The sequence below is a fragment of the Chlorocebus sabaeus genome, chromosome 17 (genome assembly GCF_047675955.1).
Source record: "Chlorocebus sabaeus isolate Y175 chromosome 17, mChlSab1.0.hap1, whole genome shotgun sequence".
Classification (NCBI taxonomy): domain Eukaryota; kingdom Metazoa; phylum Chordata; class Mammalia; order Primates; family Cercopithecidae; genus Chlorocebus; species Chlorocebus sabaeus.
The window spans coordinates 45,107,285-45,133,906 of record NC_132920.1 but is presented as its reverse complement, the minus strand read 5'-3'; the positions used below and the strand labels follow the sequence as shown (position 1 = coordinate 45,133,906).

Sequence of the window (26,622 nt, the reverse complement as noted above, 5' to 3'; positions counted from 1 at the left end):
ACGTTATGCACATGTACCCTACAACTTAAAGTATAATAATAATAAATAAATTTAATAATAATAATAATAATAATACCATAGATTTAAATGATTTTCAGATTTTTATTTGCCTGTGAATTTCTTAGTAGCCAATATTATGATGTGACTGATAAAGAACTTCTTTTAGTATTGGGCATCATCCTGTAGAATGGACATTGACACAGTGGAGCATGTCTAAAGGAGAGTAATGGGAGAGGGGGCAGGTGTGTGAAGGAACTGAAAAACATGTCTTGTAATAACTGCTGGGATGAACTTGAGGTGTTTGACCATTAAAGAGAAGAGACTATGAAATATCAGTCTTCAACTATTTAAAAGTGCTTCTACATAAAGAAAGAACAGACTTGCATGAACATATCTGTTTATGCATTCTCATGTTGGTGAATATCTGGACTGTCACCAGTTTGTGAGGTATTGTGAATAAACCTGCTGTGAATATTATTGTACAAGTTTGTAAGGATAAATGCTTTCATTTTTCTTAGATAGATGGCAGTGAATGAAATTGTTCGGTCACAGAGTTAGGCACGTGTTTGGTTTTTAAAGACACAGTAAGACTTTTTTTCCAAAGAGGTTGTACCATTTTATACTTTCACCAACAGTGTATTAGAGTTTCAGTTGCTCCACAGCTTCATCAATATTTGGCATTGTCATTTTTACTTTTAGCCATTCTAGTGGATATTTTCTGGTAACAGTTTGAGTGTGTATTTCTCTGATGACTGATACTGTTGAGCACTTTTTAATGTACTGATTGTCCATTTATGTATCTTACTCTGAGAAGTATCTCTTCAAATCCTTTACCCATTTTTTTTTTTTTTTTTTTTTTGGCAGGCAAAGGGGCTGACTTTTATTACCAGTTTGTAATTCTTTACATATCTTGTGACAGCAGTCCTTTGTCAAACACATATTTTTCACATATTTTTCTCTCAGTTTGTGGCTTACCTGTTCATTGTCTTCATGGAGAAATTTTAACTTTCTGATGAAGCCTAATTTATCCAATTTTTTTCTTTTTTTTTTTTTTTTTTTTTTTTTTTGACAGTGTTCCACTTGCATTTATTTATTTATTTTTATTTTTTTAAATTATACTTTAAATTCTAGGGTACATGTGCACAACCTGCAGGTTTGTTACATATGTATACATGTGTCATGTCAGTGTGCTGCACCCAGTAATTAGTCATTTACATTAGGTATATCTCCTAATGCTCTCTCTCCCCGCTCTCCCCACCCCACGACAGGCCCTGGTGTGTGATGTTTCCCACCCTATGTCCAAGTGTTCTCATTGTTCAATTCCCATCTATGAGTGAGAAAATGCGGTGTTTGGTTTTCTGTCCTTGCGATAGTTTTCTGAGAATGATGGTTTCCAGCTTCATTCATGTCCCTACAAAGGACACGAACTCATCCTTTTTTATGGTTGCATAGTATTCCATGGTGTATATGTGCCACATTTTCTTAATCCAGTCTGTCATTGATGGACATTTGGATTGGTTCCAAGTCTTTGCTATTGTGAATAGTGCCACAATAAACATATGTGTGCATGGGATGGCTGGGTCAAATGGTATTTCTAGTTCTAGATCCTTGAGGAATCACTACACTGTCTTCCACAATGGTTGAACTAGTTTACAGTCCCACCAACAGTGTAAAAGCATTCGTATTTCTCCACATCCTCTCCAGCACCTGTTGGTTCCTGACTTTTTAATGATTGCCATACTAACAATGAGATGGCATCTCATTGTGGTTTTGATTTGCATTTCTCTGATGGCCAGTGATGATGAGCATTTTTTCATGTGTCTATTGGCTGCATAAATGTCTTCTTTTGAGAAGTGTCTGTTCATATCCTTTGCCCACTTTATGATGGGTTTGTTTGATTTTTTCTTGTAAATTTGTTTAAGTTCTTTGTAGATTCTGGATATTAGCCCTTTGTCAGATGGGTAGATTGTAAACATTTTCTCCCATTCTGTAGGTTGCCTGTTCACTTTGATGGTAGTTTCTTTTGCTGTGCAGAAGCTCTTTAGTTTAATTAGATCCCATTTGTCAATTTTGGCTTTTGTTGCCATTGCTTTTGGTGTTTTAGTCATGAAGTCCTTGCCCATACCTATGTCCTGAATGGTATTGCCTAGGTTTTCTTCTAGGGTTTTTATGATTTTAGGTCTAACATTTAAGTCTTTAATCCATCCTGAATTAATTTTTGTATAAGGTGTAAGGAAGGGATCCAGTTTCAGTAACCAAAACAGCATGGTACTGGTACCAAAACAGAGATATAGACCAATGGAACAGAACAGAGCCCTGAGAAGTAATACCTCATATCTACAACCATCTGATCTTTGACAAACCTGATAAAAACAAGAAATGGGGAAAGGATTCCCTATTTAATAAATGGTGCTGGGAAAACTGGCTAGCCATATGTAGAAAGCTGAAACTGGATCCCTTCCTTACACAGTTTTTTAATGTTTATTGTCTGTGTCTTAATAAACCTTTGGCTACTCCCATGTCATGATGATATTGTACTGTGTTTTCTTCTAGAAGCTTTATCCCTTTGGTTTTTGTATTTAGTTCTATTAATCTGGTTAAATTAAAATCCACTGTATGAGTTGAGGCCAAAATCAGTTTTTTACTTATGGATATCTAGTTATTGCAGAACTATTTCCTGAAAGACTCTCTTTTCTCCCACTGGATTGCTTGAACAATATATCTATATGGATTTATTTTTGGAGTTTCATTTGTGTTTATTTGATTATAATGTAAGTCTTCAAACTCTGTTATTTTTTAAGCTTAATATGGACATGGTGTGTTCTTTGCATTTCTATATAAATTTTAGAATCAACTTGTTAGTTACTACAAAAGAAAGAAAAAGAAAAAAGAAAAGCCTGGTGGGATTTTGAAAGGGATTAGGTTGAATGCTTATGTCAGTTTGGGATATGTTTTAGCAATACTAAATATCACAATCTGTGAACATGGATTTTCTGTTTTTTATATTTATGGAATATCTCTTTTTCTTACTGAAAATACTGTACATTATGAAGTCTGTTTATCTGATTGATTTAGCCATTCCAGCCATGTGATTACTGTTTACATAATATGTTTTTCTTTCCACTTCCTTTCAATATATTTGTATGTTTCTGCAGGCATACTTCAGAGATATTGCAGGTCTGTTTCCACACTGCCATATTGAAGTGAATATTGCAATAAAGCGAGTCACACAAATTTTCTGGTTTCCTGGTGCATATAAAAATTTTGTTTACACTATACTGTAGTCTATAAGTCTGCAATGGCATTATGTCTAAAACATGTACATACCTTAATTTTAAAATATTTTTTAAAATGCTAATTATCATCTGAGTCATTAGCACGTCGTAAATCTTTTTGCTGGTGGAGGGTTTTGCGTCAATGTTAATGGCTACTGATTGATCAGGGTGGTGGTTGCTGAAGGCTGGGGTAGCTGGGGTAATATCTTAAGATAAGACAACAGTGTGAAGTTTGCCACAATGATTGGCTCTTCCTTTCTTGAAAGATTTCTCTGTAGCATGTGATATTGTTTCATAGCATTTACCCATAGCAGTACTTTTTTCGTAACTGAAGTCAGTTCTCTCAAACCCTGACAGTGCTTTATCAGCTAAGTTTATGGAACTAAGTCTAAGTCTTTTGTAGGAGTTTTTGTAGTTATTTTTTAAAATGTTCACAGCATCTTTACCGATGTAGACATCTTCTCAAGAAATCACTTTCTTGGCTCATCCATAAGCAACAACTCTCACCCATTGAAGTTTTATCATGAGATTGAGCAGTTCAGTCACATCTTCAGGCTCCAGTTTTAGTTCTTCTGCTATTTATGCCACATCTGCAGTTACCTCCTCCACTGAAGTCTTGACCGCTCAAAGCCATTCATGAGAGTTGGAATCAACTTCTTCCAAATTCCTGTAAATGTTGATATTTTGACCTCTTCACATGAATCACAAATATTCTTAATGGCTTCTAGAATAATGAATCCTTTCCAGAAGATTTTCATTTACTTTCCTTAGATCCATCAGAGAAATCACCATGTGTGGGAGCAATAGTCTTATGAAACATATTTCTTAAGTAATAAAACTTGAAAGTTGAAATTACTCCTTGAATTGTGCTGCAGAATGGATTTTGTTAGCGGTCATGAAGTCAGTGTTCATCTTTTCATACTTCTCCATCAGAGCTCTTGGGTGACCAGATATATTGTCAATGAGCAGTAATTATTTTGAAGGGAATCTTTTTCTGAATAGTAGGTGCCAACACTGGGCTTAAAACATTCAATAAACCATGCTGTAAATGGCTGTGCTGTCATCTAGGCTTTGTTGTTCCATTTATAGAGTGTAAGCAAAATAGATTTAGCATAATTCTTCAGGATCCTGATTTTTAGAATGGTACATGAACACTAGCTAAAACTTAAAATCACCAGCTGCATGAACCCCTAATAAGAGAGTCAGATTTGAAGCTTTGAAGCCAGGCATTGGTTTCTCCTCTCTAGCTATGAATGTCCAAGATGGCATCTTCTCCTAATAGCCATTTCATCTACAATGAAAATCTGTTGTTACATGTAGCCATCTTCATCACTGACCTTAGCTAAACCTTCAGGATAACTTGCTACAGTTTCTACATCATCATTCGCTGCTTCACCTTGCACTTTTGTGTTATAGAGATGGCTTCTTTCCTAAATCTTATGAACCAGTCTCTGGTAGCCTCTAACCTCTCTTTTGTATGTTTCTCATCTCTCTCGGGCTTCACAGAATTAAAGAGTGTTAGCGCCTTGCTCTGGATTAGGCTTTGGCTTAAGGAAGTGTCGTGGCTAGTTTGATCTTCTATTCATCCCACTGAAACATTCTCCATATCAGCAATAAGGCTGTTTTACCTTCTTATCATTTGTGTGTTCCATAGACCAGCATTTTTTAATTTTCTTCAAGAACTTTGCCTTGGCACTCACAGCTTGGCTATTTGGGGCAAGAGGGCTAGCTTTCATCCTGTCTTGGCTTTCAACATGCCTCCTTCACTAAGCTTAATCATTTGTAGCTTTTGATTTAAAGTGAGAGACGTGTAACTCTTCCTTACATCGGAAATACTTAGAGGCCATTGTAGGGTTATTAATTGGCCTAATTTCAGTATCGTTGTGTCTCAGGGAATAGGGAGGCCTGAGGGAAGGGAGAAAGATGGAGGAACAGTTAGTCAGTGGAGTAGTCAGAACAGACACATATATTAAATTTGCTATCTCATATGAATACAGTTCGTGGCACCCCAAGACAATTATAATAGTACAACTAAAGATCACAGATCACCATAACAGATAAAATAATAATGAAAACATTTGAAATACTGTGAAAAGTACCAAAATATGACACAGAGACATAAAGTTGGACACATGCTTTTGGAAAAATGGCACTGACAGACTTGCTTGATTTAAGGTTACCACAAACCTTAAGTTTGCAAAACATATAACATATTTGAAGCACAATAAAACAAAGTGCAATAAAGTGAGGTATGCCTGTATTGAAAGATAAATGTAATGTATTTAAAGTCATCTCTTATAGTCAGCAAATAATTCGGTCATGCTTCTTTATTCTTCCTTTCTGTCTGTATCTTTTTTTTTCTTCTTTTTTTTGTTTTTTGTTTTGTTTTTTGTTTTTTGTTTTTTGTTTTTTGTTTGAGACAGAGTCTTGCTTTGTCTTCCAGGCTGGAATATAGTAGCATGATCATAGCTCACTGCAGCCTGAATCTCCCAGGCTCAAGCAATCCTCCCACCTCAGCCTCCTGAGTAGCTGGGACTACAGGCATGCACCACTACGCCTAGCTAATTATTGTATTTGTTTTGTAAAGACAGGGTTTCACTGTGTTGCCCAGGCTATTCTCAAACTCCTGGGCTCAAGCAGTCTACCCACCTCAGCCTCCCACAGTGCTGGGATTATAGGCATGAGCTGCCGTGCCCTCCCCCCATCTGTATCTTAATTGTAGTCCATAATTCTGTGATATTTGATGTATTAATTCACGTGGTTGGATATAGGGTAACTTTTCCTATTTGTTTGCTGCGTATTTCCTCTCTTATTGTTTATCTTCTTCTCTTTCCTGTCTTCTTTTGGGTTGTATTTTAGAAATTCCTTTGAATTTATATATTGATTTCTTTATGATATCTTTTTGCATCCTTTTTTCAGTAGTCATGTTAGGGATTACAATGTACATCCTTAAATCTTCAGTGTACTTGGGAGTTATACTACTTAACTCACATAGAATATAAGACTCTTGTATATATATAGGTCCATGTCCTTTATGCTATAATTGTCATGCATACATCTATATATATAAGCCATACCATAATTTTTATCTTAATCTAGTGTGTTTTAATGAAATTAAGAGAAAAAATAGAGCTTCACTTGATCTTAGCCAAAAGACTGAGAAGCAATTAAAAAAATAGAGCTTAATGTTTACCATTCCCATTGTTCTTTATTTCTCTTTATAATTGGAGTTTTCTTGTATCATTTTCTTTTCTATTCTGCTAAATTTTGTTTAACATTTGTTGTAGTACAAGTTAGCTAGTGATGGTTATCTTAGTTTTGATATTTCTGAAAAAGTCTTTACTTTTTCTTCATTCTTGGTTGATATTTCATTAGATATAGAATTCTGTCTCGAAAGTTTTATTTTTCAGTATTTTAATGATGTCATTCCACTCTTTTCTCTATCTGTTGTTTTCAATCGTAAGTCAGTAGATTTCTGTTACTGTTTCCCTGTATCTAATATGTTGTTTTCTCTGGATGCTTTCAGAATTGTATTTTTACTTCTGATGTTCAGCTGTTTGGCCATGATATCCATAGACATGGTTTTCTTTGTATTTATCCTGCTGAAAATTCACTGAGATTCTTGAATCTTGAATCTCTTGAATCAAAGACAGTGTATGTCTTTAACCAAATTAGGGGACTTTTTGTCAGTTATTTCTTTAGATTTTTTTCTGCCTTATTCCCTCTCCTTCACTTCTGAAACTCCAAGTACATTGTATTAGTTATTTTGATATTATTCCATAGGTAACTCAGGTGCTTTTTAATTCCTCTTTTAATATTTTCTCTCTCTTCTTCAGATTGGAGCAATTCTATTGAACTTTATCTTCTATACATTTCTTTCTGTCAACTACAATCTACTGTGACACCCACCTAGTAATATTTTATTTCTGATATTTTATTTTATACTTCTAGAATTTCTATTGGATTTTTTATAGTTTCCTTTTATCTATCATTATTTTTTATTTGTCCACTTGTTACAAATGTATTTTATTTTGTGCTTTTGAGCATGGTTAGAATTGCTGTTTTAAAATTCTTGGTTGCAAAATTAAATATGTGAATTTTCTTGTTCTCCATTGAATATGAGTCATGCTTTCTTGTGTTTTTGCATGTCTGGTAATTTTGAAATGTATAGTGGACATTGTGAGTCATATACATCATAGGCATTTTGGGATTCTGTTATATTCCTGTGAATATATTGTTATTATTGGTGGTGGTAGTAGTGGTGTTGGTATATGTGTTCAGCAGGGAAGTTACTTGTCTAGACTCACCTGTAAACTTTGAACTCCTCTTCAGTGGCAGCAACTAGAATGTCTTTTCATTTCTTTTTGCTTTAGTGGGATTGCATGCATTTCATACCATACAGAAAGAACTTACAGGTTAGTAAAAGATTTGAGGAAAGCCATACATGATGGCACTTGTTATTTCAGCTACTCAGGAGACTGAGATAGGAAGATCACTTTAGCCTAGGAGTTTGAGACTAGCCTGGGCATAGTGAGACTCCATCAGTCCCCATTCACAAAAAAAGATTTGGGTAAAATTTGTACACTGAATTTGGGGCTTCCCCTGTTTCTATTCTGTCCCTTTGGGGATTTCCTTTCTCATTCTGCACCTACTGTGATTGCCCGAACTCTGGCATCTCATTTATCAAGGATCTAAGATTATATGTTAGCCACTCCTCTACCCACTGGATCCTGCCCTTAGGCTAAAACTGTAAAGACAGGAAATCCACCCACTGACATTCCCTTCTAAAAGTACATACTACCGTTTCCAGTTTCAGTCTGGTTTTGATCAGTCTTCAGTGCTTTCATATACTTGTTTTTTTTTTTTAATTACCTATTCAAAGCTTATAAGAATTTCAGCTATTGTACTCTGCAGCTCATTCAGTAACTAAAACTGTGGTAACAAAATGTTACCTACAAGACCTCTTCAGTTAATTTGATTCACAAAGTATGTGAGAAGGAGTTGTAATTAACCTAGTGATATGTATACATAAATTAATTTTTTATAAGTTTTTAGAAATTCTTGACATTTTTCTCTGTATATTTAAACATTTATCCCCTGATCCTGCTGAAAACTATTAAATTGAAGTTATTTTACAACAAAGTTTTCCTGAGGAAAGTATTATGCCGGTCTATGTCTGTATTCTCTTGAATTTGAAATTAGTGGCATCAGAATTAATAATGTTCCACTTCAAAGGCTTTAATTATTTTTCTACTCATTTATACACTTCTTTCTATATTCAGACTTTTGCTGTATTTTGAGTTTAACTCACTGGAAACTTCAGCTGTGATGCTATAATGGTTCAAGTAATCCTGCATATAATAATAAAATTTCTACACTCACTATGTGTATTACAAGCCAACAGATTTGATGTATAGTTATATCTGTAATACATAGTTATATCTGTAATACTGTTGTTGTAGCATTGGACATGTTCCGTATTTTCACTCTTTCATCTATAAAATTGTGTAGGAGTCGGAAACATTTAGAATAGACCATTCTTATGTCCCATCCAGAGATAATAATGTATGAATCCTTGAATTTAGTAAACCTCTATTATTTTTTCCTTAAACACCTTTCTGGTTTTAATTAAAGAAAACCTTTTTTAGTCACCTATAAAGAAAACCCCATCAGACTAACAGCAGAATTCTCAGCAAAACCTTACAGGCAGGCTAGGAAATAATGAGATGGCATTTTCAAAGTACTGAAGAAGAAAAAACTGTAAGCCAAGAATTTTGTATACAGTAAGATTAAGCTTCATAAATGAAGGAGAAATAGCTTTTCCCAGTTAAGCAAACACTGAGGGACTTCATCACACTAGTCTGACCTTACACAAAATGCTCAAAGGAGTCCTAAACATGGAAACAAAAGGTTAATATTCACCATCATACAAAGACACAAAAGTATAATTCACAGGCCTTATAAAATATCACACAAGAATGAAGAGAAACAAATCAAATGGCAATTTGGCAGAATTCCACCAAACAACAAAGACAAAAAGAAACAAAGAATTTGTCAAACAACTAGAAAATAATTAACAATATCAGAGGAGCAAAACCTCACATATCAATCAATATTAATCTTGACATAAACGGATTAAATGCTCCACTTAAAAAATATAGATTGGCAGAATGGATAGGAAAAAAAAATGATTTGACTATATGTTGCTTACAAAAAATTCACTTTACCTGTAAAGACATATATGGACTGAAAGTGAAATGGAGGAAAACAATATTTCGTGCAGATAGAAAGCAAAAGTGAACTGCAGTAGTTATACTTAGATAACACAGATTTTATATCAAAAACAGAAAAAAAGACAAAGAAGGTCATTACATAATAATAAGGGAATCAATTTAGCAAGAGGCTGAAACAATTCTAAGTATATATGCACCCAACACCGGAAGGCTCAGATTCAAGAAACAAATATTACTAGACTTAAACAAATATAGACATATTACTAGACCTAAAGAGATAGACCGCAATACAGTAATAACAGGCAACTTCAACACCCCACTGACAGCATTAGTCAAATGATTGAAACAGAAAGTCAGCAAAGACATATTGGACTTAAATTGGACTTTAGACCAAACGGACTTCAACAATCATTTACAGAACATTCTACCCAACAACTACAGAATATGCATTCTTCTTATCAGCACATGGAACATTCACCAAGATGGATATCACATGTTAGGCCACTAAACAAGTCTTAAGAGATTTTTAAAATCAAGTATCTTCTCAGACCACATGGAATAAATCTGTAACCAGTAACAAGAGGCACTTCAGAAATCATAAAAATACATGGAAATTAAACAACAGGCTCTGGAATTATCATGGGATTAGTGAAGAAATTAAGACACATTAAAATATTTTTAAAAACAAATGAAAGTGGAAATACAACACACCAAAACCTGTAGTATACAGCAGAAGCAGTGCTACAGGGAAGTTTGTAGCATTAAATGCCTTTATATCAAAAAAGCAGAAAGATCCCAAATTGATGACCTATCATTCTGTCTCAAGGAATTAGAAAGCAAGAAAATACCAAACCCAGAATTATCAGAAGAAAAGAAATAACAAAGACCTGAACAGAACTAGATAAAAATAAAGACCAAAAAAATATAAAAGATTAAGGAAATTAAAAGTTGGTTCTTCAAAAAGATAAACAAAATTGGTAAATTGCTAGCAAGATTAACCAGGAAGAGAGAGGATCCAAATAAAACCAGAAATGAACAAGGAGATATTACAACTGATACCACAAACATACAAAAGATTGTCACAGACTATTATAGGCAACTATACACTCTCAAACTAGAAAACCTAGAACAAATGGATAAATTCCTGGAAACATACGACCTCCCAATATTGAACCCAGAAGAAACAGAAATCCTGAATAGACCAATAACAAGTAGCAAGACTGAATCAGTAATTTAAACATCTCCCAACAGAAAAGAGCTCAGGACCAGATGGATTCACAGCCAAATGTGTACAAAGAAGAGCTAATACCAGTCCTCCTGAACCTGCCCCAAAAAATTAAGGAGTAGGGAATTCTTCATAAATAATTATATGAGGTCATTACCATCCTGATACCAAAACCGGGCAAGGACACAACAAAAACAGAAAACTACAGACCAATATCCCTAATGAACACAGACTCCAAAATCCTCAACAAAATGCTAACAAACCAAATCTACTAGCATATCAAAAAGATAATTACCATGATCGAGTGAGTTTTATACCAGGGATGCAAGGAATGTTCAACATACCCAAATCAGTAAATACGATACATTACATAAACAGAATGAAAGACAAAAATCATGATTATCTCAATAGGTACAAAAAAGCACTTGATACAATTCAGCATCCCTGCATTATAAAAACCCTCAACAAACTAGGCATAAAAGGAATATACCTCACAATAATAAAGGCCATATACTACAAACCCACAGCCAACATCTTACTGAAGTGGAAAAGGTTGAAAGCATTACCTCAAAGAACTGTAACAAGACAATGATGCCCACTTTAACCACTCCTATTCAACATAGTACTGGAAGTCCTAACCAGAACAATAAAGCAGGAGACAGAAATAAAAGTTATCCAAATGGGAAAAGAGGAAGTAAAATTATTCCTGTTTGCTGATTATATGATCTTATATGTAGAAAAACCTGAAGATTCCACCAAAAATCTTTCAGCTTTGATAAATGAATTCAGTTTGAATATGCAAAATCATTGTACAAAAATCAGTAGTGTTTATGTTCACCAATAATCTAGCTGAGAAAGAAATCAAGAAGGCAATCCCATTTAAAGTACCATAAATAAAATAACAAAATAGCTAGTAATATTTAACCAATGAAATGAAAGATCTCTACAAAGAAAACTACAAACCAGCAACGACGGTAATTGTAGAGAATACTGACAAATGGAAAACCATCCCATGCTTATGGATCAGAAGAATTAATATCATTAAAATGATTATACTGTCCAAAGCATTGTACAGATCCAGTGTAATCTCTATCAAAATAGCAACCCCATCTTTTACAGAATTAGAAATTTAAAAATCCTAAAATTCATATAGAACCAAAAAAGTGCTCAAATAGGCAAAACAATCTTAAGCAAAAACAACAAAGCTGAAGACATGACATTTCCTGACTTCAGATTATACTATGAGGCCATAGTAACAAAATAGCATGGTACTGATATAAAAATAGACACATAGATCAATGGAGGAGAGTAGGTAACCCAGAAATAAAACTGTATTTTACAGCCAACTAAACTTTGCCTAAGTTAACAAGAACATACACTGGGGAAAGGACACCCTCTTCAGAAAAAGGAGCTGGGAAATTGGATCAGCATATGCAGAAGAATGAAACTGGTCCCCTATCTCTTACCATATACAAAAATCTACTCGAGATGGAATAAAGACTTAAAGGTAAGACCTGAAACTATTAAAAAATACTCAACGTAAACCTGGGGAAAACTCTTCTGGACATTGGTCTAGGTGAAGAATTCATGACTAAGACCTCAAAAGCACAGGTTAAGAAAAAAAAAAAAAAAGAAAAATAGACAACGGGACTTAAACTAAAAAGCTACTACCATGTGGTAAAAGAAATAAGATAGTGATAGGAGGCTGAGGCAGGAGAATCGCCTGAACCCAGGAGGCAGACGTTGCAGTAAGCTGAGATTACACCACTGCACTCCAGCGTGGGCTACAGAGTGAGACTCCGCCTCAAAAAAAATAAAAAAGATAGCAAAGAACCTGCAGAATGGGAGAAAACATTTGCAAATTATGCATCCAACAGGGGACTAACAGCCAGAATTTATAAGGAACTCAAACAGCTAAGCAGCAACAACAACAACAAAAAAAACACCAAGTAATCCCGTTAAAAACTAGTCAAAGGAGATGAATAGGCATTTTTTAAAATAAGACATACCGATGGCCAACAGGCATGTAAAGAAATGCTCAACATCACTAATCATAAGAGAAATGCAAATTAAAACCACAATGAGCTATTTTACACCAATCAGAATGGCTACTATTAAAGAGAAAATAACACGTTGGTGAGGATATGGAGAAAAGGGAACTCATGTACACTGTTGTTGGGAGTGTAAATTAGTACAACTTCTATTGAAAACAGTATGGAATTTTTGTTGTTGTTGTTGTTGTTGTTTTGTTTTTGAGATGGTGTCTTGCTCTGTTACCCAGGCTGGAGTGCAGTGGCGCGATCTCGGCTCACTGCAGCCTCCACCTCCCAGGTTCAAGCGATTCCCTTGCCTCAGTCTCCCGAGTAGCTGGGATTACAGGCAAGCGCCACCACACCTGGCTAATTTTTAAAATATTTTTAGTAGAGACGGGGTTTCACCACACTGTGCAGTCTGGTCTCAAACACTTGACTTCTCATGATCCACCCGCCTCGGCCTCCCAAAGTGCTGGGATTACAGGCATGAGCCACTGCGCTGGGCCAGTATAGCTATTTCTGAACTGAAGATAGAACTATCATTCAATCCAGCAATCTCATTGCCAGGTATCTAGTCAAAGGAAAAGAAATCATTACATAAAAAAGATACTTCCTCTCATATTTTTATTTGCACCCCTATTTACTTTAGCAAAGATGCAGTCAACCTAAGTTTCCATCAACAGATGAATAGGTAAAGAGAATGTGGCATGTATACACAATGGAGTAATATTCAGAAATGGAAAAGAATGGGTCAGGTGCAGTGGTTCATGCCTGTAATTCCAGAACTTTGGGAAGCCGAGGCAGGTGGATCACCTGAGGTGAGGAATTTGATACCATCCTGGCTAACGTGGCAAAACCCTGACTCTACTGATATAAAAATAGATACATAAATCAATGGAGGAGAGTAGGTAATCCAGAAGTAAAACCTTATTTTACAGCCAACTGTAAATTATGGGCCATTAGCCAGGCGCAGCAGGTGTGCCTGTAGTCCCAGCTATTTGGGTGGCTTAAGCATGACAGAGGTTGCAGTGAGTCGAGATCGCACCACTGCACTCCAGTCTGGGGGACAGAGCAAGATGCTGTCTCAAAAAAGAAATAAGGAATGAAATATTTTTTACAACAATATGGATGGAACTAGAGGCAATTATCTTATGTGAGACAGCTCAGAAACAAAGTCAAAATTGCATGTTCTTACTTATAAGTGAGAGCTAAATCGTGTACATATAGAGGTAGAGTGTGGAGTGATAGACAATGGAGATTTGGAACGTTGGGAGTAAGTAGGGGCAGATGATGAGAAATTACTTAATGGGTAACTATGTTACTCAGGAAATAGATATCCTAAAAGCCCTAACTTTACCACTCTGTAATCTATGCATGTAACTTAATCACACTTGTACTGTACACATTTATACAAATAAAAGAAAAGCTTTTTCTAGTTATATAAGAACTACATTTTAACAGTTACCATCTCAAACTTTTAAATGAGAAAATTACATATGTCGTACACTATATCCTTTGGCCAATGAATGGCCCACGTTCATGTGAAAAAAATTCTCCATAAGGATGAAACTTTGGAGGAGCTATACGTATAACAGGAGAAAGATGATACTTCCTTGGCCAGATCATATCAACTTTTGTGGTCCACAAAATGTGAGTGATAGTAGTACTAGCCTTTCAGTTGCTCTAGTCTGAGGTGAGTGTTACTTCTCTATAATTATTGAAGATTTTACATTTAGCAAAAGATCTAGTTTACCATTATAGATGTGGAAAGAATAAGATGCAATTGAATGAAATTCTAGATCCTTCTTAAACACTGACTCTGGTAAGGGGAAGGCTGAGAAAGGATAGGACACTTACCCTGCCAAGAACTTTTAAGTTGGGAGGAAAAGGCTCAGTGAGAGATCCAGGGGCAACCTAAGTTTCAGTATAACTTCCTGTACCACAGTTGAGAGTTTAAACTGCTAAGAGATTTTGTTCATTGTAAACCAGCAAAGAAAAACAGAGAGACAATAGTCAAATCCAGAAAATATGTAGAACTCTGTATGCTATTTCAACTTCTGATACCCAGCATCAGTTTCTAGTTGAAGAGCTATTAATACAAAAATGGAAAGATACAAGAATACAGTGTGAATGCAGCCAAGAGGAAGAGGACCTGACATATGGAGAACTTTTCCAAACAACTAGTGCTTTTCTTAAAGAAATACAGAGTTTAGTTCCCAGAGAGATTTCTGCAAACACTTTATAAACAGGACTCAGTATTTTGTCAAATATTTGGGTTTAGTTTTTGAAAATTTAGAGTATCCTAAAATTTGGGCCTAATCAGTATGTTAAAGATGAATTGATGTATAAGTATAATGCTCTTCACATGTGTTTATAGCTGATATAAGATTATTAATAACAAATATGTACATTTACAATTACAAATATGTAATTCTGAAACAGTTTTGAAGAATATTGTGCTAGAACCACTGCTATATTAAAAATTCTAAACTTAGGATACATTTTTAATTCAAACAGATTATTAGCACCTTGATAAAGGACTAGATGTTGACAGAGTGTGTGAAGATATTTGTTGAGGTGGAAAAAAAAAACTGGGATTATAACATTTAAAGGCTTGCTTCCAGAGAACTCAATGAGCAGATCAAGAAAGTATAAAAGTGCATCTAGTAGCTTCATTATGCTAATGTTAACAGTTGCTGAATTATGGCAGATAAACCTGAAATTGGCAAAATGGAAACTCTAATGACATTTTTCACAAAATTCAATGTTTTTATTTTAATATAAGTTATTGTCACCTTTTGGCAAAAATAGCATGATTCAACCAGGCTGGCTTATGTGTCTCTATATCTTACAAATGGCAGTCACAAAGTTTTTCTAACTTATGCTTCTGCCTTAGTCCATTTGGGCTGCTATAACAAAATCCTGTAAACTGGTTGGCTTATAAACAGTAGGAATGTATTTCTTACAGTTCTGGAGGCTAGGAAGTCCAAGATCAAGACATTGGCAAATTCAGTGTTTTGTGAAGGCCCACTTCCTTGTTCATAGGCAGTCATCTGTTCACCCAAACCTCACATGGCAGAAGGGGTGAGTGGTCTGTCCCTGGTCTCTTTTATAAGGGGACTAATTCCATTCATGAGAGCTCCACCCTCATGGATAAATCAATTCCCAGAGGCTTCTTATCCTAATACCATGACTTTGTGGGCTTGGATTTCAATGTACAAATTTTAGGGGAACACAAAGACTTACCATAGTAAACCTCCTACTTCAGTTTTTGATCAGTGTTTCATATAATATCTTAGAGATAACTCCATAGGAGTTTGTAGGGAATTGCCTCGTTCTTTCCAGTGGTTGCTTTGGTTTCTGTTTCTTTGAATGGATGTATCATAATTTATTTAACCAATCCCTCATTGATGGACATTTAGTACTACAGTAAGTATCCTTATGTATATATATTATTTTGTACCTGTGCAATATATCTGTAGGATAAATTCTTACAGGTGAATGTGCTGAGTCAAAGAGGTTGTTCTTTTTCATTTTGATAAGATTTTGCCAAATTGCTATCCATAGAGGTTGCTATCTATAGAGTTATATTCCCTACAAAGAATTGTGAGTGTAAAAAATGTATTAATTATCAAAAAATTATAGTAATGATCAGAAAAACAAATCATATTAATTGTGTGGCTACAAATGACTTCTAGACCCCAGTTATAGTAATATGCAAGTTGATTCTTTAATGTCGATGACCTACCATCTGCTACCCACTATACTTTGAAGAGTTCCCATTTTTAACACTTAATTTGAATAACCTAATACTATTACTAGCTAACATTACCCAGGAGGCTGAGTCAGGAGGATCACTTGAGCCCAGCAGTTCAAGACCACCCTGGGCATCATAACAAGACTATATCTATAAAGAAATTAATCTTTTTTTTTAGTAGCCAGATGTGGTGACACTTGCCTTTAGTGTCAGCTACTTCAGAGGCTAAGGCCAGAGATCACCTGAGCCCAGGAGTTTGAGGCTTCAGTGAGCTGTGATCACACCACTGCACTCCAGCCTAGGTGACAAAATGAAACATCATCTCTTTATAAAAATAAAACAATTTCCTAGCATGCGTCAGGCATTGTTCTAAGTGGTTTATGTATTTTAACTTATTTAATTTTCACAACAGTCCTACAAGCAATTATAATTGTTTTCCCAATTTACAAGTGAGGAAACTGAGACCTGAGATATTATGTATCTTGGCAGAGCTGATACATAATCAGCTCTGATACGTTATTCTGAAATTATATGTATCCAGCTCATAATAGGGCTAGGGTTTAGCCCTATAAGTTATTTTGAAAAATCATGCTGAACACACATATACACATCTATAATTTCTTAAGTTTGTATTTACACTCTCATCGCAAATAATCCTTTTCTTGTATTTTTTTGTGCTTGCAAACCTGCCTTTTACAGATGCGGAAAATTAAAACAGAAAGTTGTTGGTTTCATTTTTGTTTTGTCCTGAGATACCTAGAAAATTAGAAACCAAGTTGAAATGGTCTTATGACAATCCCAGGTATGACAAATAAATGTATAGCAATTTAATGTTTTTCATTTTAAGTTGATGACCCGCAAGTTATTTCAGAAATGTGCCAAAGAAGCTCCTAAGAAACATTTATAATAGTAAATGTTAACATTTTTTTTAAATAAATAAATAAATAACTTCCTGTGGTTCTTTCAGTAAGCTTTCATGACACTTTTTATCTGCAGGCAAGTGGCTGTATTCTCCTGTGTCTTGACATGCAGACTTAGGTGAAATATTGTGGGCATAAAAATTGCGTTTGGTAGGTCTGCTTGGAAGGGGTCATGTAAAAGTCATCTTTGATTTGTTAATGGAATTCTTTTTTAGATGTAGTATATGGCAGTAGTGATGTGCATCCTAAGGGAAAAACCGGTCTCTTTTGTAAAGGTTTATTTTCATATATATACACTGTAGTTCTGTTGTGTGTTTTTGATTTAGTAACAATTTATGTGTTTTTCTGTCGCAGAGCACTGCAGCCTGTGGTGTTGAGGCTCACAGCGATGCCATCCAGCCCTGCCACATCAGAGAGGCCATTCGACGCTACAGCCACAAGATTGGCCCGCTTTCCCCATTCACAGTACGTAATAACAGAGTTATAAAAAGTTATATTTATAATATGAAAGAATTTTGATTTTCAAGTGGTCAAATGAAGAAGCATTGGAATTGTTGAAAGCAATTTGTGGTGACTGTAATTTTGTTGTATAAAAGTGGCATAATTCTCTTGGGAAATGAAAGTCATTTTCGTCTCTTTTTGGAAGGACACTTTTTTCTACAAAATATTATTTTCTTTCAATTACAAATTAAGTTTTTTTGTTGGGGTTTATAGTTTCTATTTTTCAAAGCTTAAGTTTATAAAACGTTATTCTGAAATTATATGTATCCAAATATTGCTAGTAGCACTTTATATTTTAAAATTGGTTAGATTGGCATTACCACTTCTATCAGATATCCTTCTCCTAAACATGCTTTTAGTTGGAAGAAGAAGAGATATTTCTTTACTGGCTTTGAACTAAGCTGAAATGCAGACAGCGTTTTATATCTTCAAATGATTTGAAAACTTATAATCAGGGTTTTGTGTTGTTTTAATGGGGAATTAAAGACCTGATATTTCAGCAGCCTAAAGAAAGTGTGTGCAGATGTGTGTGTTTTAATTAAATGCTCATCTTATGGCCCTTAAAAAAAAAAAAATCTTACTTGTGTTAAGAGAAATTTCTTCAAGTCCTACTCTATAAGGAACTAGTTCAACAGAAAGTAGAGTTTGATGTACATAACTGAGGAACAGTCAGATTTACTTTTTTGGTATTCTGTTTTAACAAGCTAATGAAAATACGTATGTATAACATTATACATAAACAAATGAAAAAATAAATAATAAGTGCTACATAGTATACATTTTTACCTAAGAGTAGATTTTACTATTCATAAAAGTCATGATTTTGTCTCTATTATCTTTTTTCCTTATGTTTAAATAGAATGCTTTCTTTCCATCCTTTATTTTTGTTAGTTTTTGTTAATTATATAGATTCTCTGTGTAACAGGAAGAACATGCTTTATGTGTCTCCAGAAGCTCTCTGTAATGGTGATGCTTTGCACTTTTAATATTTGAAGTTTATCTTGCATAAGAACATGATTTTAATATTGCTGATTAAACCAATATATCCTTTTGCATGAATGGTTTTAGAGTCTTATAATTGAAAAGAAATAATTAAATCAAGTTTCTTTTACATGATGGGTGAAGCTGTTTTGAATGACAGGCCAAAAGGAAGAACAATATGAAAAATTACGAATGAGAAAAATAAGAAGTAATTGGAAGTAAGAATTTTAAAACCAACTGAGATTGAAAAAAAAAATTTATAATGAAAGATTAAAAATATCAAATCCATCGATAACAGTCAAATAATGATGAATAGGTTGAGACAATGGAGGGGAAAAAGAAGAAAAAAGAGGCAGTGTTTGATAATAATCTAGAAGCAATTAAAAGATAGCAAAGGGAAACATGATTTTTGAGAAATAACCTAAAATGGTAACTAAAAGTAATGAATAAAATTACATAAAGGAAAATGTATCCAATACAAAGAGAAAACTTCCTAATCATGAAGCCTGCATTATTTCCTCAAAAAGAAGTGGCAGCTGCTTCATTCTTCAAAGTTTTTGTTTTTAAAACAGACTGGACAGATCATTTGAGAGCCATCTTGGTTGATGACATTATTTATATACATGTGTGTATGTATATCTTTTCCCCCATGTCCAGCCTGGTGCTTATGTATTACTACTTTTACAATCTAAAACTGTAGTATTAGTATATGATAAAAATGTACTTTAAGCTAGGTTCAAATATTGCCTAAGCTAACTTTGATCTGATAAACATAAAGAATGGGCTTTTTAAAACTGATGACACAATTTTAAAATGCTTAATTTAAATACATCTGGAAAAAAAAACAAATGAGCCATGACCTGGAAGGTTGAGTTAGCCACTAGTAGAGCAATCAAACAAAATCAACAGCAGTTGGTGACAAACTCCACCCCAGAGGGGCATCCAGGGTGTTATTATTCCCCAGAAGGGTACCGCCACCTGGAAAGGTCTGCTCCATTATCTTCAGCTATGAGAATTTGCCCATACTACAGAGTGAATATGGCTGCACCTTTTTTTTTTTTTTTATAGACAGAGTCTTGCTCTGTTGCCCATTTTGGAGTGCGGTGGTGCAATCTCAGCTCACTGCAACTTCCGCCTCCCAGGTTCAAGCAGTTCTCCCTGCCTCAGTCTCCTGAGTAGCTGTGATTACAGGTGCCCGCCACCATGCCTGGCTACTTTTTGTAATTTTTAGTAGAATTTCACCATGTTGGCCAGGCTAGCCTTGAACTCCTGACCTCAGGTGATCCACCCACCTCGGCCTCCCAAAGTGCTGTGATTACAGGCATGAGCCACTGTGCCCAGGCTGCTTACGCTATTTTATACCATGAATTGCATGACCAGGGTGACATAGTTTCACAGTATATAATACATAAATCTTCCTTTTAAAGTTAAAAATTATCTCTTTAAACGGGATGGATTTGTAGACTGTGTGTGTCAATAATGCAGCCACCCTGTCTTGGCTCCCACATACCTCAAGCTGCTAAAAAAAAAGGAGCTTGTGGGAGAAACTTACCATGATTGGGGATGCTGATGTTCAGTTCCCTAAGGTCCACTCTGAGGACCTGACATGGTACTTTAAGCTGCAGTGGGGACACTTTGCCACCTAGGCTTTGAGCTGCAGCTCCTAACAAGAGAAAAGGTATGTGGGCTGCTTCTATAGTAATCATAGATTGACACCTATATTTTCATATAGAAAGGCTGAACTGACTTGCCTCCAATGTAAAATGTACTTCGTAAATTAAAATGCCAATGAACAACTAGTTTATATTTATGAAGCATAGAGATTTTGTCTTCATAGCATGTCATCCTGAATCTAGAGTTTTTGGTATATATTTCAATGTAACACCTGGTTTAGAATACCCATAACAATGTATATATATCCAGTTTCCAATAATTTGATATTGTTAATAGTTTACATGGGAACAATTCAGATAGTATATTTTAAAATCTCCTTTTAGCGAGTCATTTTTCTGTCTACTATATGACTCTGAAATAATTTTATACCAAATGACATGATCAACTTCAGGAATATAATTCATTATATGAAGAATTGTAAGTGAATATTTCACCTTAGGAATTATTTAAAATGATAAAGGAATACTTAAAGCCACATTAGCTTTAGGTATAAAGAGAAGAATACAAACAATGCTTTGAATTGTAGTAGCTCCTGGAGTAGGAAGTATACAGGGAGAATGGCATAAACATCAGTCACCTGCCACACACATGTGAACACCACAGTCACGAGTGCTGTGGAGACACATGCCATCTATCCCCACTCAGCAGTTAACAACAGTACTCTCTTTGGCATATTGGTTTTCATTGGTGACTTGTTTCCTTTCTGTATTCTCATTTATTCTCAATTCTACACAGAAGATAAGAGAAGAAGGTCTTACCTTCTTAAGTAATTTTCCTAAGTCAAGCTATTTATTAGATTAAATTAAACCAGAGCTAAGATTCAGGCCTTCTGACACCTAGCTTCAAACAGTTTCTCCTGAAATACACACTTTTGCAACTGTCCCCACCATACCTCACTTTCTGTATACACACTCTAAAGAACCTTTAGAGAAACTAATTTTACTTTTTTGCTTCTTGTTTATCTTTCTTAATTCTAAAAATCACTTTAGATTCTCTGATCTGCAGTATTCTAGAGTGCTTTTGCAACCTAGCATGTCCTGAGTGATTTTGATGTTTGCCATCTTATATTGTGTTTTTATTCATAGTAGTTGATAATATGTGAAGTTATATTGTGTGGTGATTAAGAACTTTGATCCTGGAGCTAAATGGCCAGGGTCCAAATCCCAGCCCTGCCACCTACAAGCTGAGTAGCCTTACACAGGTTTCTTCACCACTTTATGGCTGTTTCCTCTAAAGTAAAATCTCTAAAGTAAGGATATTAGATTATACTTCATAATAGGAGTTAAGAAGTACTAAGTACTGTGAACTTAATTAACATGTAGTAAGCTCTTAATAAATAATATTAGTAATAGTGGTAGTAGTAGTAGCTATGGTATATTTTTTAAAAGAGATAATACAAAGTAAGCGGAAACCATCCCACTCAACCACACTCAAATGTGTGTGCACAGTACACACAGAAGGTATCCGGCTTTACTCTATAAGCCCAGGAAAAACTAAAAATTTAAATAATAATGTGGTTTGTTTATGGACTAATAGTTTATACCATTAAAATTTAAATACTATTTAAAGGTTATTGTTCCTGAAAATAAATGTTCATTTTTACTTTTTGTATTAATAACGGTTAAAGAGCATGATTTTTTTTAATCACTGATCATCATAAATAAGTCTTAGCAACTGAGTGTACATACTTACCACCCAATTTTTTGCATACCAGCTAGATTTTGCATACTAGCTCTGTGGAACAGAAATCTAAAGAACAAATGGGTGACCTCATTTATGAAGTTTCTTCAATTTCAGTGTTTGTGATTTTACATATTTTCATAAGTTATTGAAAAGGTTTTCAGAAATTGATGATCATATATCAGAGTTGATACATTTTTTGATTACTGGGCTTATTTTTCTCAACTTTTAAAGTTTCTTCAGTTTACTCATTATGAAAGAAATGCTACTATGTTAGAAAATTATGAAAATATAGAAAAATAAAGAATAGAATAAAACTTATGTCCTAGAGATAACTACTGTTAATATATCACTACCTTTTCATCCTGCCCCTTTTCTTTGTATATTCATATTAATAATTTAGCAAAATTGAGATTATTCTAATATTGTTACTCATTTTATAGTATATTATGTAGTCCTTAAAAACATGATTTGTAATAGCTTCATAGTACACCTTATACATCTAACTGTACCTTTATTCACTTAACCATTCCATTTTGTTCTATATTTAGGTTATAAATAGTGATAGTGGATATTCTTGTATGTAAATATTTACCCATCTATCTGGTCGTTTCCTCATGATAGATTACTAGAAGTGAAATTCCTGCATCAAAGAGTCGGTCCTTTTAAGTTTCCTGATAATCTTGCAAAAATAATTCTTAGAAAACATGAGTGACTTCATAATTGTATAAGTGGTATATGAGAGTATTAACTCAAATCAGCATTGAATATTATCAGTTTTATTTTTGTCGTTTTCCAGGCAAAAATAAAGTAGCAATTATAGCAGCTAATACTTATTGAGCACTCGTGCATCATGGACTGCACTGTACTATCTCACACAGGCCTCACGACACCTTAACAAATAGAAACCATTGTTATTTTATGAATGAGAAAACTTAACAGACTGTAACTAGCCTTCCCAAGTTCACATACAGCTAGTGAGTGGTAGGATACTTTTGTTTTAATTTGTATTTGATAACTAATGATATTGAACATTTTTATATATTTGCTAATAATTTGTATTTCTTTGAATTGTGATTATGTCTTTGCCATTTTTTGTAGGGCATTAGATTTACTTGTATGAATCTAACAACTTATGTGAATAAATTTTTGTAATTAAAAAACTTTTTAAGACATTTATCAATTATGAACAGTAAAACTTTTTGTCAGGGTTGTTGCAGGTATTTTTCCCAGTTCTCCCTTTATCTTAATTTTTTTCTAATTTGATATTTTTTCAATAATAGGATTTTATGTAGTTAGATCTAGTGATATTTTCCTCTATAATTTTCCATTGTCTTATGATTTTAAAAATTATATCACCTAAGATTAAATATACATCTGTATTTTTATTTTTTATTCAACTATAATTCTACATTTTTATCTAATATATGGTATGAGAGTTTCTGTAATATAAAAACTAAATATCAAAATATGTCAATCAATTAAATGCATAATCTATCCAGTTCCTATTTATTAGGATTGCTTTATTTATCATGTATTAAATTACTACAAGCATATCTCAGGTCTTTCTGTTTTCTATTTTGTATTTTCCAAAATTATTGGTAATATTTTGTATGTACTACCTGAATATATAAAGAATACAATATTTAGGAAGGGCATCAGGGTCTAAAAATGGGTGTAACAAAGGTTTAAATGAATTGTCCCATCAGAAAATTCATTGGCATTTGTTTGAAGAGTATTTTTTTCACAACCTAAAAATTTAAATGCTTTTGAATGGTAATAGTAATAGTTTTAACAAAAACATTCTTAGAATTTACTTGTTCAGGTTTAGAAGTAAAGAGCATTTAGAAATTTTATGATTAGAGCATTTGGTTTTTTCTCTCAGAGAAAATACTCTGAAGGGTAGTCTAGTGTTCTCTTATGTCACAGGGAAGGTGGTCAGACATGTTTTATCTAGATCTTCACTATTTACAAGCAGTGGGTGGTACCCATGGTTACCTACTCAAGCCTAGGTTTCAATGGGAAGTGCTGTAAATTGCTGATATAAACCCAGGTCTGTAATTTTGAAAGCCAGAGAAAGGAAACTGTGTTCGCTGAGTGTGATGACATAATCCCATCTGTAATGCCTAAATCTATTTTAGTTTCTCCTGATATTCACAGTAGAAAAATGTTAACCCTCTGAACTCGCATGTTATCAGGTAACTTTCTATTGAACTAGAATAGTGAGACAATAAAATTGCTCATTTAAGCATGGTCATTAACCTGAATAATACCTTAAGTACATCTGTAGAAACAAGTCGCTTTAGTCTTTACTCAGCTGCCTTAAATTGAGACAGAATCATAGCATTAAAACTGGCAAGGACTTGAGCTAGCCAGTTAGTCTGGACCTCCAAGAAGCTTTGTGATGTACCCAAAGACATGTTGCAAGAGCATGACAGAACCAACCCTAGAATCCAGCCTCCTGACACTCGGATTACTGTGGCCATTTACCTTGATGTAAATGTATTAGAGCGTACTAGAGATGTTTTCATATCATTAGTTTAGGGATGTTCATAATGGACTAATAGGGATCAAAAATATAAAAATTTTTAAAGAATTCTCCACATTGAACTTTTAAAAACAAAAGTGGCATAGCAGATTGTTAAGACTATTTTGATTGAGAATTTCATATTTGTGAATATTTATATCATGAGCACATTAGATTTGTCTGCATCTTATGTGTTCAACCTGGAAAATTAAATGTCACAAAATATTAGAATAATTTTCAAATGTAAATACCAAGTAGAAATTGGGTGGAATTAAATTATATGTGTTTTTACTGGAAGTAAAAATTTTCTTAATAAATTTTTTGGGAGTACTAAATCTGTTATTACAGATTAGAGCCCAAACACATGTTTAAAACTATAGGCCACTGATCCTAAGGAAAAAAAAATTAACATGTAGCATATTTATCATGTAAGAATAACCTGAAAGTGAGTATTTTCCAGAAAAATATGAAACATTTAATATAATCACTTTTAATTTTAATCACCAGAGCCTTTTCTGTGTATAGCAGCTAAATATTCTGTGGCTCACTGGTACCATAGGCTGCAATAAATTCTTATTAATCCTACCCATTAAACTTTTTCTTTACAGGTTGGCCTGTATTCTTAACTCTTTAAGTGGTTTTATTCTAAAAATACAGCATTTCCTAAACTAAATTCTGTAGAAGACAAGTATTCCAAGAGGTATTAAGTCTGTATTTGTATAAGGAAGATCTACTCTTAAAATTTCATTCAGTAAGTATAGGTGTATTTTGAAGTCAAAGTTATGGATGACAGTTGGAATATTATATCCATTAATGTCTACTTTATTTCTGTATACTTTTTAGTTGCACAGCATTGAAAAGAGTTTGATTCAAAATACATCCATTTTTAATAATGTGCTGCACAGGCCTGCAGTAGTCTTGGTGCAAAAGAAATAGTAAAAATTATTTGTTTGAAAGTTGTTTCACTAACAATATCTGACATGTGCTTATATTTCTAAACTGGAAAGTGTTTAGAGGAAATGAATGTATGGATTTCTTATCCAGCATAATTCTTCATGGTTTTCTGGAAAATATTTTTTAATGAGTCTTAAAACACTAGAAGCTACTCAAAGGTGTCACAAAGAAAATCTCTGTCATCTGAGGACTCTTCTCTGACAAATATTTATTGAAGTTTGAGAGTTAAATTTATTTTGCTTCGTCTATTGAAACCATATTTGGTGAACTTCATTTTCCACTATTCTAAGCATAACATCATGATTCTAGGTTGCCAAATGGAATTGGTACGATCATGTTATATTATAAAATCGGTCAGTTAATTTTTTTTTTAAATCGGCAGGCAGATGTGGGGAAGAGAGATCTTATCTCATTTAAACTCTCTGCAGCAATATCTTACCTTGGAGTAGCCAGTACATTTGTTTATAAGAAGTTACTCAGTTCTGTTTTGAAAAATCCTGGTATTGCCAACAACTAATGTTTTCTCTGTGGTATACAGTGACTATGCAAACACATTTTGCTCTTTCCTGCTTTCATTTTGTATTACTAGTAAACACCTCAAATTTAGTTCAGCACAGGACATACATCCTAAGGTGATAGACTTACTTGCACAATTTTATATAGAGTATATTTGGGCTGCTTTAAATATCAAAAACAAAACAAATCTAAATTCCAAGACACAACTTACTAATCAACCGAACAATTATAGGAAGTTCAAATATAAAACAGTAGATGACATAACCTGTATTTGGAGTAGCACAAAAGTTGTGATAGACTTTCAAACCAAACATCTAAGAAGACCCTAGAATACTCCAAAGAATTC

General features: G+C 34.1%; 1 protein-coding gene across 5 annotated transcripts in view; it reads left to right on the top strand.

Annotated features, from left to right (window-relative positions):
* SUPT3H (SPT3 homolog, SAGA and STAGA complex component) overlaps window positions 1-26,622 on the top strand; it is a 552,672-nt gene that overhangs the window by 420,847 nt on the left and 105,203 nt on the right. For all 5 annotated transcript variants that reach the window (XR_012089179.1, XR_012089180.1, XM_073006039.1 and 2 more), the window contains one exon: window positions 17,798-17,908. Coding sequence is in view for 3 of the 5 variants with exons in the window: in XM_073006039.1 (XP_072862140.1) it covers window positions 17,798-17,908 (111 nt within the window). In the remaining 2 variants the exon portion in view is untranslated. The remainder of the gene's footprint in view (window positions 1-17,797; window positions 17,909-26,622) is intronic.